Source organism: Paroedura picta, chromosome 5 (genome assembly GCF_049243985.1).
Source record: "Paroedura picta isolate Pp20150507F chromosome 5, Ppicta_v3.0, whole genome shotgun sequence".
Taxonomy (NCBI): Eukaryota; Metazoa; Chordata; class Lepidosauria; order Squamata; family Gekkonidae; genus Paroedura; species Paroedura picta.
Genome location: NC_135373.1, coordinates 126,826,913 through 126,840,427, shown reverse-complemented (window position 1 = coordinate 126,840,427; position 13,515 = coordinate 126,826,913). Strand labels below are relative to the sequence as shown.

Genomic DNA, 13,515 nt, shown 5'->3' with positions numbered 1-13,515 from the left:
GAAAGTCGTCCAAACCATGGACTACAATTCCCATGAGAGAATGCTGGCAGGGGCTCATGGGAACTGTAGTCCATGGACATCGCCCCCTGGCCTATTCTGTCGGTCGGGGGAACTACACTTCCCAGGGGCGCCCGGGGCGGCGGCGGCGTCGGCGGCGTCGTGGTGTTCGGCGCGAGGGCTGCCGGGAGGGTGGGCGTGGCGTGCGGTCCCGTGGCGCGCGGGGGCGTGGCGTGCGTGCGTGCGTGCGTGCGTGAGGGAGCCGGCAGCGGGGCCGGCAGCGGGGCCGGGGCTGGGCTGGGCTGGCGGCGATGATGTCGGTGCGGGTGGCGGCGCCGCTGCCGCCGTCGTCGGTGGAGCTGAAGGAGCTGGGCGGGCCGCTGGACAAGGCCTCCCCCTCCCCGTCGCCCTCCTCCGCGCCCCCCTCCTCCGCGCCCGGCCCGGCCCCCCCCTCGCCCCCCGGCCCCCCCGCGCCCCGCCCCCCCCAGGCCTCGGCCATGAAGCGCGCCGACCCCGCCGCCCTCGCCCCGCGCCCCGCCAGGGACCCCGCCCCGCCCGCCCCCGCCGCCCCGCCCGCAGCCCCCGCCCCCGCCCCCGCAGGAGCCCTGCGGGAGGCCCTCGTCAGCCCCGACGGCGCCGTCACCGAGGCCCCGCGCACCGTCAAGAAGGTAGGGAAGGATCTCGGGAGGGGAGGGGGGGATCCAGGTCCTGCCTGGAGAGTGGCAACCCGGGAGGAAAGGATCTCTGGAGGCGGAGGAGGTTCCAGGTCCTGCCTGGAGAGTGGCAACCTAGAGAGGAAAGGATCTCTGGAGGGGAGGGGGAGTCCAGGTCCTGCCTGGAAAATGGCAACCCGGGAGGAAAGGATCCCTGGAGGCGGAGGAGGTTCCAGGTCCTGCCTGGAGAGTGGCAACCTAGAGAGGAAAGGATCTCTGGAGGTGGAGGGGGCTCCAGGTCCTGCCTGGAGAGTGGCAACCCGGGAGGGAAGGATCTCTGGAGGGGAGGGGGAGTCCAGGTCCTGCCTGGAGAGTGGCAACCCGGGAGGGAAGGATCTCTGGAGGGGAGGGGGCTCCAGGTCCTACCTGGAGGCTGACAACCCACAGGGGAATGGATCTCTACAGACCAGTTATGATTCTAAGGACTCTCCAGCCCTACCTGGAGACTGACAGCCCTAAGACTCGAGACCAGATGTGATTCCGGGGGTGGGGGGTGGGGGCTCCAGGCCCTACCTTGGGGTTGGCATCTCTAAGGGGAGTTGATCTGTCGTCTAAAGACCAGGTGGGATTCTTGGGGGGGGGGGGGTCCGGTGGGTTGGGAGCCTTAAGGGGGATGGGGCTCTGCGAACCAGTTGTGACTCTTGGAGATCTCCAGTCCCCACCTGGGGATTGGCAGCCCTAGAAGTGGGGGTCTCCCTGAAAAACCTGCTCCCTTTTAAGTGTCTGGTGGGCTCTGGTGGATTTTTGAAGTTCTCCTTATATGTTTCTCATTGATAATAATTTCAAATAATAATGGAATCATTTTGTTCCGGGCCAGGAAAGAGCAGCCCCCTCCCATTGTGGGTGGACCCCTGGGAAAAGGAATTCTCCTCTCCCCACCTGTATGTTGAGCCTCAAACAGTCCCATCTCTGTCCTTTTTTGGGGGGAGGGGGCGAGGGGCTCTGACAGTCAAAAGCATTCATTGGTTCGTTCTATCAGGGCTGCCATTTTTCAATTTGATTGAGCCCCGCATCAGGCTGAGCATAATTTGCAGGTGGGGACTGGTGTAATGTGTGGTTCTCCCCTCCTACTATTCAGTGGGATGCTGTAATGAGCGGGTCCTTCTCCCCTCCCGGTCAAATACTGAACTCATTTGAAGTGATGGAGAGGAGGGGGGCTGGCTTCTGGAAGGGGGGGGGGGGCTCAAGGCATTTGCAAACAGCAGCAGTGGCACAACCCCCCCCTCCCAACTTGGGAGGGGCATATGGTGAGCAGTTCTCTCTTCGTCACAGTGGTGTTGTGCGTCAGGATGGGTGCTGTTCCGTTGTCGTGCTTAAAAAATAAATGCCTTTTATGCTGGCACCAGAGGCTCACCGCCCCCTCTTCCCTCCGGCCTCTGAAGGGGGAGCTTTCTCTAGGGTTGGCTTGGCCTTTTATTTATCATTTTATTATTATTATATTTCTGGGACTTTCCCCTAAGCACAACCTCGCTCCTCCAACCTCCGTTATGTGACAATTCAGGGATGCAAGTAGCACTGGCTTTTATATAAGAAACGTCCCCCGTCCCCCCGAACCTTTGAAAGTCACCTGTCCTGATCTGCCACGCTGGCTTTCCCGTGCATAGATGGTGCTTCTATCGGTCTGCATTTCGGTCCAGCCACCTACTTGCTGATCCCGAGACATGCAGCTTTGCTCTCCGCATGATAGGGTTGTTTGTCCTTTTTCTTCTCTTGCATCTCTATTTCTGAGGCTGTAAACTTAGGCGTGCCGATTTGTGAGTAAACTGAATGCACTGGGGACCAGTTTCCAAGTAGACGTGCAAGAATCCTCTAACAGGGCAATCTTTGGTGTGTTGTTTATTATTTGTTGTATCCAGAAGTAAATCCTGCCGTTTATTGGAAAGCAGGCAAAGATGCTGGCCGGTGTGCAGTTAGAGAACATCCTAAGGGGAAGAGCAGGGTAATACCTTAGTTTGTCCTAACACAATAGTGAATTCACTCCTGAGTTTCCCCAGAACTCTGGATGTTTGGTGACAATAGGCTGGCCGGTCCTCTTGACCCAAATATCTTCCTTCCTTCCTTCTCCCTCCCTCTTTCAGTCTTTTCCTTCCTTCCTTCCTTCCTTCCTTCCTTCCTTCCTTCCTTCCTTCCTTCCTTCCTTCCTTCCTTCCTTCCTCCCTCCCTCCCTCCCTCCCTCCCTCCCCTTTTTCGTTTGTTTGTTTGGATACTTTGACCCTTCCTTCCCCCATTGAGTGTACAGCCCACACAGCTTACCGTGCAAGAAAAGGACAGTTCATAAATATTTATTTATGTACAAACATAAGAACAGTTCGACCAGGCAGCAATAAATTAATCCACAGGGGAAGGAAAGGGAAGAGCAGGTCGCAAAAGTTCTTAAAATCTCCCTTCCCCCCCAATGTCACTAGTCTCTCTTTAGCCACTTTTGTCCTTCCAGGACACGGTTCCCGGAAGCCAGAGGAAGAATTCTGTGAAACTGAAAAGTGAATTAATTGCTTTGTAATCCCCCCGCCCCTTTGCTCCTTATAATGATGGCATGCAGGTGGTCCTCTTGATTTCAGTTTTGCATGCCTTGGATTAAGGGAAGCACCTCGGGTGTGTGACTGCATGAAATGTAGCAGCAGGTAAGGAGGAGAATATTTCTGTTCTCCTTAACAAGTATCTAAACCAGGGGTGGTGAAACTGCGGCCCTCCTGATGTCCATGGACTACAATTCCCATGAGCCCCTGCCAGCAGGGGCTCATGGGAATTGTAGTCCACGGACATCTGGAGGGCCGCAGTTTCACTACCCCTGGTCTAGACCGTAATGGAGTGCAACTGCTTGCCTTCTTCCATCCGTGCTTTCTGCTGCTTGAGTGGAATGGAGGGGGGGACAGCTCATACCCCTTGGTGCGCTATGGTCCTTGTATGACTGGGCATTGTTCGCAGTCTTGTATGACTGGACATTCACACCTTCCAGGACTCCGGGGGGCTGAACAGGGACATGGGTTTCTTATCCCACTACAGATGCTAATTTTCTGCTCAGCAAGCATTTCACCTTTGCGCTAGTCAAGCTGATTACAATCTGCATTGTACCTTTGCATCCTTTACGAGCCTTTTTTACAACACTCCTCCCACCTTCTGATTGGGATCAGAGAGCTCAGAGATCTCCCATTTCTATTCTACTGTATCTGACTCTCGAAAACTTATACACTGAAACTCACAGTTGGTCTGTGAGGTGCTGCTGGGGTCTAACAGATCTGTTGCTGGAGTTGCTGTAGAAGCTTCCGACGGCAACAGAATTCCTTTTCTTTCCTGCGTTTAACTTCCGAGGTTTGCAAAGCTCGGCCTTATTGTGATGGCCTCTTGAGAGAACAAGCAGCAGCCCAAATGTAAAATGAAGAGCATGGTTCAAAGCTGCCTGACGCACCTTTTGCAAGGGACACGTGGCGCTGACGAAGCCATTGTGAGCGTCAGGAAGTTGTGATCTAAATGAGTTGGTGTGGCCAGCTGTGCATGGTTTCTGCCACATTCTCAAATCAGTGCAGTGCAAATGAGCCACATTTGAAAAGCAGGCTTGTTGATGTTTTTCTGAGGCTCGGTGCTGGTTTCATCAGATACAGGCGGCAGGATGGGACATCCGATAAGCCGAGTGCTGAGGTTTCGATGTCAGAAAACTGAAGCAGAGCTTGAGCACAGCATAAGCCATTGAGCAGTGAGGCAGAAATTACACAGTGGCATCATCCAGAGGCAGACAGTGTGTGGTTTACGCAGAAATGCAGTCTGCAGCCCTTAATCAAAGCCTCTTTTGGACCTCTTTGTTATGGCCCAGCCACGTTAGGTGGGTCAAAAAGCCCTCCTGAATAATCCAGTTTTGCGTGGATTCTGGTGGGTAGCCATGATGGTGCGAAGCACACAAAAGTTTAGACCCAGAGTTAAACTTTGTTGGTCTTAAAAGTGCCACAGGTCACAAACTTCGTTCTGCTGCATGCACAGAAAAGCTTATGCCCAGAAGTAGAAGAAGAAGAAAAGTTGGTTCTTATATGCCGCTTTTCCCTACCCGAAGGAGGCTCAAAGCGGCTTACAGTCGCCTTCCCATTCCTCTCAAAGTAATCAAAACTGAAGAGAGATGTAGACAAACTGGAGCATGTCCAGAGGAGGGCTACGAAGATGGTGAGGGGTTTGGAGACCAAGGTGTTCGAGGAAAGGTTGGGGAGTTTGGTCTGTTTAGCCTGGAGAGAAGACAACTAAGAGGTGATATGAGGCTGCCATAGAGCTGAGCTGTTTTCTGTTGCCTCAGAGGGTCGGACCAGAACAAATGGGATGAAATTAATTCAAAAGAAATTCCATCTCAACATCCGGAAGAAGTTCCTGACAGAGCGGTTCCTCAGTGGAACATTCTTCCTCGGGAGGTGGTGGGTTCTCCATTTTTGGAGATTTCTAAACAGAGGCTGGAGAGCCATCTGACAGAAATGCTGATTTTATGAACTTAGGCAGATGGTGAGTGGGTGGGCAGGAAGGGATGGGCCAGGGTTTGTCTCTTGTGGCCCTTTCTGGCATAACCAGGGAATTGCTGATTGCTACTGTGGGATGGTGGGTGAATTTCCTCCAAGCCAGGCTGGATGCTGGAGATTTTTTTGTGGGGGAATCACTCTGTGATTCTTTGAAGAATCGGCTTTTATACTCTGCTTTTCACTGCCCAAAGGACTCCCAAAGTAGCTTCCAAACACTTTCTTTTCCTTTCCCCACAGTAGACCCCCTGTGAGGTAGAGGATACTGAGAGAGCCCTGACAGGACCACTCTGTGGCTGGCCCAAGGTCCCCCAGCTAGCTGCATATGGAGGAATCAAACCAGCCTCGCCAGATTAGAGTCCACCACTCTAAACCATGATGCTGTGCTGGCTCTTAAAGGTCCCCCTTGACACGAACTTGGTCCGGTTTTGAGTAGAGCACACAATGCTAGAAAAGCAGAAGCCCTCCTGACCTCATGCGGCTCCCCGTGCTCTCAGGTGTGAGTGTGTGTGTGGGGGGGGAAGTGATCTTGCCCATTTGTGGGGTGGCATCTGCAGAAAAGAGCCTCTTGTGGCGTAGGGTGGTAAGGCAGCCGACATGCAGTCTGAAGCTCTGCCCATGAGGCTGGGAGCTCAATCCCAGCAGCCGGCTCAAGGTCGACTCAGCCTTCCATCCTTCCGAGGTCGGTCAAATGAGGACCCAGCTTGCTTGCTGGGGGGTAAACGGTAATGATTGGGGAAGGCACTGGCAAACCACCCTGTATTGAGTCTGCCATGAAAACGCTGGAGGGCGTCACCCCAAGGGTCAGACATGACCCGGTGCTTCTGCAGAAAACTCTGCTCCAATGAGCCACACTGCTGTGGTGGAGCTCAGGAGGAGAGGCAGCCCTGCAAACGCGAAGGGCCGAGGCCCGTAAAGGGCTTTGCGCATGGCCGCCATTTCTTTGGGAACTTGCACGTTGGTTAATAACTTCTAGATTTAGTCCAGGGGTTCTGCTAATTGGCTTAAGCATGCTGCGATGTATGATCAGGATAAAGCTTTTGTCCGAACCCCAGTCAGTTTACAAAGCCCAGCGATGAGGCCTCCAGTCAGATGGAACTCCGCTGAAGAGGTTTAGAATCATAGATCTTAGAATCGTAGAATAACAGAGTTGGAATGTCCTCCTGGGTCATCTAGTTCAGTGGTCCCCAACCTTTTTATCACCGGGGACCACTCAACGCCTTTTACTGAGGCCCGGTGGGGGGGGGGGATAGTTTACTCCTCTGCTCTCAACCACTGCCCTAACGCTCTCTGATCGCTATGGTAATGTTTAAACATCCCTTCAAAATAAGATACAGACACGCCACAACAAGGAACATAAGGAACATTTTATTTTCATGGAAATTTTAACTCATGACAATGACAAATCAATGGGAACCCTGAGCTTGTTTCTCTGCAACGAGCTAGTCCCTTCTGGGAGTGATGGGAGACAAGGACACCCAAAGTGTGTTGTAAAGGGCTGGGGGGGGGGGAGAAGGCGTCCTTTGGGGCCCACCTCCAATTAGTCGAAGGACCACATGTGGTCCGCGGCCCACAGGTTGGGGATCGCTAATCTAGTCCAACCCCTGCACTATGCAGGACACTCACAACCCGAAGGGCCCTCACAACCTGACACCCGAAGGGTTGTGAGTGTCCTGCACAGAGCAGGGGTTTGGACTAGATGACCCAGGAAGTACCTTCCAACTCTAGGATTCTATGATTCTAACCCTCTCTCTCCTCCACTGTCCCCTGCCACCCCCGTGAACCTTCCCAGAATCAGCCTCTCCGTCAGATGCCTGTCCAGCCTCTGTTTAAAAACCTCCAAAGGTGTTTCTTTATGGGATCCTATGTGTTAACTGTTAGCTTCTGTCCCAGGCCTGCCTGGCTGAAACTGGACAAAAGGCTTCCATCACCAGGAACTGTGGCTCTGAAAGCACGCCTGTCATTCCGTCCGGTCAGTTGTCGGAGATGCAGATCACGTTCAGACATCATTGCCCGAAGCCAAATCCTGATTTGGGTGTCAGCAGGGAGTAATGTCCTGAGCCAGCTCGCCCGCCCGGAAGCTCTATGGCTTGCTTTTCAAAGACAAAGCACAGCAATTAAGCCTTTGCCCACTTTCTGGCTGATAACGCAGACATAATTGTCTGTGGTGTATGTTGCAGATTAGAACAGGTATTTAGCAGCTGTCTTGCTGCGTTGGGTGCCCGTCTGCAAAACCGCCATCCCAGTTATTTGGTTTTTTTTTGTGCACAACTCTTGAAATTCACCCCCCTGGAGGGCAGATAGTTCTGCTGTGTCCCTTCATAACTTGTGAATCAGTCCTGTCTGGCATTCAGGAGGCTGCCTGTTGTGTTTCTGCACAAGTTCCTGGCCCTGGGCTACTTTTAGCAGGAAGCATATCCAGATTGGTAATTTATGCGCTTCTCTGAAAACGGATGCGTCTCGTCCTCCACCCCATGAGATCTTCTGGAAGGCAAGCAGGCCTCGAGTTTTAATCCGTGTTAAAATTTTAGGCATCTGTTGTCATCTCATTGGCCTGCCACGGTGTAAGATGCACGAGGCTAGTTAAAGATTAAAAGCAGAAATATCGCAAGAGCGGTTCCCACTTAACTATTCGTGCAGCCGATTGCCCGGAAAGTCCGGTTCTGTCTAGCTTTTAATACTATAAAAAGGTATCCCCTGTGCAAGTACCGAGTCATGTCTGACCCTTGGGGTGACGCCCTCCAGCGTTTTCTTGGCAGACTCAATACGGGGTGGTTTGCCAGTGCCTTCCCCAGTCATTACCGTTTACCCCCCAGCAAGCAAGCTGGGTACTCATTTTACCGACCTCGGAAGGATGGAAGGCTGAGTCAACCTTGAGCCGGCTGCTGGGATTGAACTCCCAACCTCATGGGCAAAGCTTTCAGGCGGCTGCCTTACCACTCTGCGCCACAAGAGGCTCTTACTTAATACTATAAATAATACTCTAGAAATGCACAGGTCTCGGGTTGCCTGTCAAAGTGAGCTTTGCCGTTGAGCTGGTCGAACACGGAGCTGGACACGGAGTTCAGGCGTGTCACGTCCCACGTGAAGCAGGGTCCCGTTCGTGTGAGACGGTGGCTGGATCCTGTGCCTGACCGGTGAACTGGCAAATAGCTTTGAGGGGATTGTGCCTTCCTCTTGGGTCCTTTTCTAAATGAGGGTTTTGACACTGAGTCTGGTTTCTAGCAGATTGAAAACGGCTGTTTCGGAGGAGGGACCCCAAATCCTTTTGACTGCTGTTCCGCTGCCTTCAGTTTATAATGTGTTTTGGCCCCGTGCTTCCCTGCTTGCTCACTTGCATTCTGATCTGTAGGTGTTATGTCATGCTGCTCTACACCCCCCTCAGGCTGAATCCCCAAATGTTTTCTCTTTAGGGGCCTGGGTTGTTAAAATCCTGTTTGAGGCAAGCTGTCTTGCTCCTTGCAGAACGCCAGGCCCATCTCCTCTAGCCTGTACTCTATTTTTAGGAGATTTCTCCACTGCATCCGTAGCCGGTTGGAGAGGCTGGGCGGCGGAGCAGGCTTCCTTTCAGCCTGTCAGCAACAAGATCACGAAGCCCTTCAAGATGGGCGCATGGCTGGGGGATGGAAAATGACAGTCGGTATGGCCAGAATTGTCCCGACCTGGGTAGACCAGGTCATCTGATCTCGGAATCTAAGCAGGGTTCGCCCCGGTCAGAATTTGGGCGGGAGACTGCCGCGGAGGTCCTGGGTTGCTGTGCAGAAGTAGGGGATCGTTGAACATCTCTTGCCCTTGAAAACCCTGCAGAGGGGTCAGCAGGTGCTTGCTGAAGCTTATTGAGCGTCCCTGCCTGGTATGTTCAGTCAAGAAGCCGCCACATTTCTTCTCAGCATGGTCAAGGGCCCTGTGGGTCATTAGTCAATGGGAGGGACAGTGGCTCTGTGGTGGAGATGCTGCTTGGCATGACAAAGGTCCCCAGGTTCAATCCCCAGCACCTCCAGTTAAAAGGAGATGGGAAAGACCTCAGCGTGAGACCCTGGGGAGCAGCTGCCAGCCTGAGTGGACAATACTGACTCGGGTGGACCAAGGATCGGATGTAGTATGAGGTAGCTTCAGGTGTGTCTTCCAGGACTGACCTTGTCATAGGTATAGGGATGCAGCGGTAGACATGCAGCAAAGGAGTCCACAGAGCATGTGCAGAAAGCTTTGTGGCATCATCAATGCCCATTTTTATCATAGCATAAATTTCTGTGGCCTTCCTGGCCCCTTTAGGGGAGGTTGAAGGCCGCAGGGAAAGAGGTGGAGGGGCTCAATCAACCCACCCTGAGATGGATTGACTCAGAAGAAGAAGAAGAGTTGGTTCTTATATGCTGCTTTTCCCTACCCGAAGGAGGCTCAAAGCGGCTTACAGTCGCCTTCCCATTCCTCTCCCCACAACAGACACCCTGTGAGGTGGGTGAGGCTGAGAGAGCCCTGATATCACTGCCCGGTCAGAACAGCTTTATCAGTGCCGTGGCAAGCCCAAGGTCACCCAGCTGGCTGCATGTGGGGGAGCGCAGAATCGAACCCGGCTCGCCAGATTAGAAGTCCGCACTCCTAACCACTACACCAAACTGGCTCTCTCAGTCAAGGAAGCCGCAGGCCTGGGCTTGCAAGACCGGGCAGACGCCTTGAAGGTCCTTAATTCGTAGGTTCAGCATAAGTTGGAAGCAACTTGACGGCACTTAACTTGCCAACTCCTTGATGTGTTTTTGTAATTGGAGAACTGAATTCTTTCCTGGCAGTTGAGATCCTCAAGGATGGCCGTGTTTGTTTGTCATGGCGAATGAGGAAGCACTTCGTCTTGTCATGTGGCATCTGAGGAGTGAGGGAAGACACAAATACCCCCGGGCATGCTGGAAGTTTGCTTTATCCAATGACTTTAGCTGTACAGCAGTGACCTTCATGAAATAGAAGAAGATGAGTTGGTTTTTTTATACCCCACTTTACTCTACCAAAAGGAGTTTCACAGCCGGCTTACAATCATCTTCCCTTCCTCTCCATACAGCAGACACCCTGTGAGGTGGGTAAGGCTAAGAGAGCCCTGAGATTCCTGCTCGGTCAGAACAGTTTTATCAGTGCCGTGGGGAGCCCAAGGTCACCCAGCTGGCTGCATGTGGGGGAGCGCAGAATCGAACCCAGCTTGCCAGATTAGAAGTCCACACTCCTAACCACGACACCAAACTGGTTTGTCATGGAGTTTCAAAGCCAGCTTACCATCATCTTCCCATTCCTCTCCCCACAACAGACACCCAGTGAGGTGGGTGGGGCTGAGAGCAGCGCTATCAGGGCTGTGACGAGCCCAAGGTCCCCCACCAGGCTGCATGTGGAGGAGCGGGGAATCAAACCCGGCTTGACGGATTAGAAGCTGCTGCTCTGGACCATGACACCAAAAGAATATGCCCCTTGCTGCAAAGGTAGCGGGTGAAAGATCCCCATGGGGGAAGAAGGAACGATGATGGGAGGAAGGCAAGAAATGTTTATTGGATGTGAAGGAGGGACAGGAGAGGAAAAGACATGAGCCTAGAGGTTCCTCTTGCTCAGGAGGTTGGCTTTTGACCCAGAGGCTTTTCATAGGGCATTGGGAATCAAGCCAGAAGACATGAGAGAGAGAGTGAGTCTCAAGCAGCTGTGGCTGGGTGCTGGAAGGGCCAGGGAGAGGACAAGTGAGGTGCATTGCCGGGGCAGGGACGTCACAAGACACACCTGTGCCAGAGCCATCTCAATCTGGACTGTCAAACCTGCCTGGGAGAGTTCAAAACTTGAAATGTTTGGCACCAAAGTGTTTCTTAAAGGGCAAGGTCAGCGTTTGAGATGGCTTGTTTGCTGGGAGGGTTTGTTTTAAAGAGAGGATCAGCAGGGTGGGTCATCATGTTCAGAAAGTTGCTTTGTGTTTTGTTTTGTTGCGGATTAATTTAGGCCAGGTGGGGCCAAACTGTGGCTCTCCAGATGTTCACGGACCACAATTCCCTGCCGGCATGTGAGTGCCTGCACTCGAAAGCTCCCGCCTTGAATAAATCTTTGTTGGTCTTAAAGGTGCTCCTGGACTCTGATTTTATTGTGCTACTTTAGATGAACACGGCGACCCACTTGAATCTATCTCTATGATCAAAAGGTTGAGGAAGACTGTTTCAAGGCCTGGAACCATAGAATCCTAGAGTTGGAAGGGGCCATAGAGGCCATCTAGTCTAACCCCCAGCTCAATGTAGGATCAGCCCAAAGCATACTAAAGCATCCAAGAAAAGTGTGTATCCAGCCTTTGCTTGAAGACTGCCAGTGAGGGGGAGCTCACCACCTCCTTAGGCAGCCTATTCCACTGCTGAATTACTCTGACTGTGAAAAAATGTTTCCTGATATCTAGCCTATATCGTTGTACTTGAAGTTTAAACCCATTACTGCGTGTCCTCTCCTCTGCAGCCAGCAGAAACAGCATCCTGCCCTCCTCCAAGTGACAACCTTTCAAATACTTAAAGAGGGCTATCATGTCCCCTCTCAACCTCCTTTTCTCCAGGCTGAACATTCCCAAGTCCCTCAACCTATCTTCATAGGGCTTGGTCCCTTGGCCCCAGATCATCTTCGTCGCTCTCCTCTGTACCCTTTCAATTTTATCGACGTCCTTCTTGAAGTGAGGCCTCCAGAACTGCACACAGTACTCCAGGTGTGGTCTGACCAGTGCCGTATACAATGGGACTATGACATCTTGTGATTTTGATGTGATGCCCCTGTTGATACAGCCCAAAATGGCATTTGCCTTTTTCCCCGCTGCATCACACTTCTTTGGACTTGGCAAAGCCTCTTCTTTTCCAAGAACGTATCCTGAAGGCCCCTCAGCAGCCTGCTTGTGTGAGAGAGAGAGAGAGCGAAAACCTGATTTTTTGGGGAGCAGCTTTCATCATTTATTATTGAGAAGAAGCAGATGCAAATACTATAAAAGCCACCCAGAAAAAGGATTACTTTCCTTCACTGCACGGCTAAAATGGGATTAGCAAGCAGCCTCTCCAGCCTCTGATTATTTTTATCCTTTTTCCCCCCATGTAATTGTTTAAAGCAGGTTCAGTGATAAAACATTGAAGCCACAGCCTCGTGAGCACTACGAAAGGCAACCCAAAGAACAACAAGGCACTTTTCTTGTGTGCATTAGGATGCTTTGGGCTGATCCTGCATAGAGCAGGGGGTTGGACTAGATGGCCTTTATGGCCCCTTCCAACTCTATGATTCTGTGATTCTATGATTCTATGAAGTATGGTCTGATTCTGCAAACAGCCAGCCACCATGGAAAAATCCCTTACCACCTGTTGCATCTTCCGTAGTCCTGGGATACAATACAATGGGATGGGGGGGGGAGACGGCTGTTGGCTCATCCTGCCTTGCTTGCTCTGAGGCCAGTTGCAACTGAGTAGATCCTGCATGGTAACGTTTCACCAAAGTTAGGCAGCCACCTGAGTGCCTCATCCCCGCTGTGCTTCCTAGCTGGGCTCCACAGTGACCGCATGCACTTTCACAGGGTGGGGACACCTGCACACGGACGGAGTCTCAAACGCGTGTGGCCCGGGCATTATGGCTGCCGGCAGGAGTCTGGGGGAAATGGTGCAAGCCTCACTCAGTAGCAGCAGACGCATCCTCCCTGCCATACTTTTGATGGGCACCCCAGTTGAAGAGGGATGAAGACAAACTGGAGGGTGTGCAGAGGAGGGCAACAAAGATGGTGAGGGGTTTGGAGACCAAGACGTAGGAGGAGAGGTTGGGGGAGCTTGGTCTGTTTAGCCTGGAGAGGAGACGACTGAGAGGGGATCTGAGAACCATCTTCAAGTATTTGAAAGGCTGCCATGCAGAGGATGGAGCAGAGTTGTTCTCTCTTGCCCTGGAGGGAAGGACCAGAACGAATGGGATGAAATTAATGCAAAAGAAATTCCGTCTAAACATCCGGGCGAAGTTCCTGACAGTTAGAGCCATTTCTCAGTGGAACAGGCTTCCTCAGGAGGTGGTGGGTTCTCCATCTTTGGAAATTCTTAAACAGAGGCTGGAGAGCCATCTGACGGAGAGGCTGATTCTGTGAAGGCTCAATGGGGTGGCAGGTGACAATGGATGAGCAAGAGGGTTGTGAGTGCCCTGCATAGTGCAGGGGGCTGGACTAGATGACCCAGGAGGTCCCCTCCAACTCTAGGATTCTATGAAATAAATCACGGCTCAGATCTCAGAAGCTAAGCAGGGCCAGCCCTGGTCTGCAAAGGGATGGGAGACCACCAGGGAGGTCCCAAGTTGCTGCAAAGAAGGAGACG

General features: G+C 52.5%; 1 protein-coding gene across 2 annotated transcripts in view; it reads left to right on the top strand.

The window, feature by feature from the left end:
• The first annotated feature begins 242 nt into the window (after positions 1-242).
• The window catches only part of AHCYL2 (adenosylhomocysteinase like 2), a 98,562-nt gene continuing 85,289 nt past the window's right edge, over positions 243-13,515 (top strand). The window contains exon 1 of one of the 2 annotated variants that reach the window (XM_077340414.1): positions 243-665. In XM_077340414.1, the coding sequence (XP_077196529.1) occupies positions 309-665 (357 nt within the window). In that variant the 5' untranslated portion in view covers positions 243-308. The remainder of the gene's footprint in view (positions 666-13,515) is intronic. The other variant, XM_077340413.1, reaches the window with a different exon arrangement.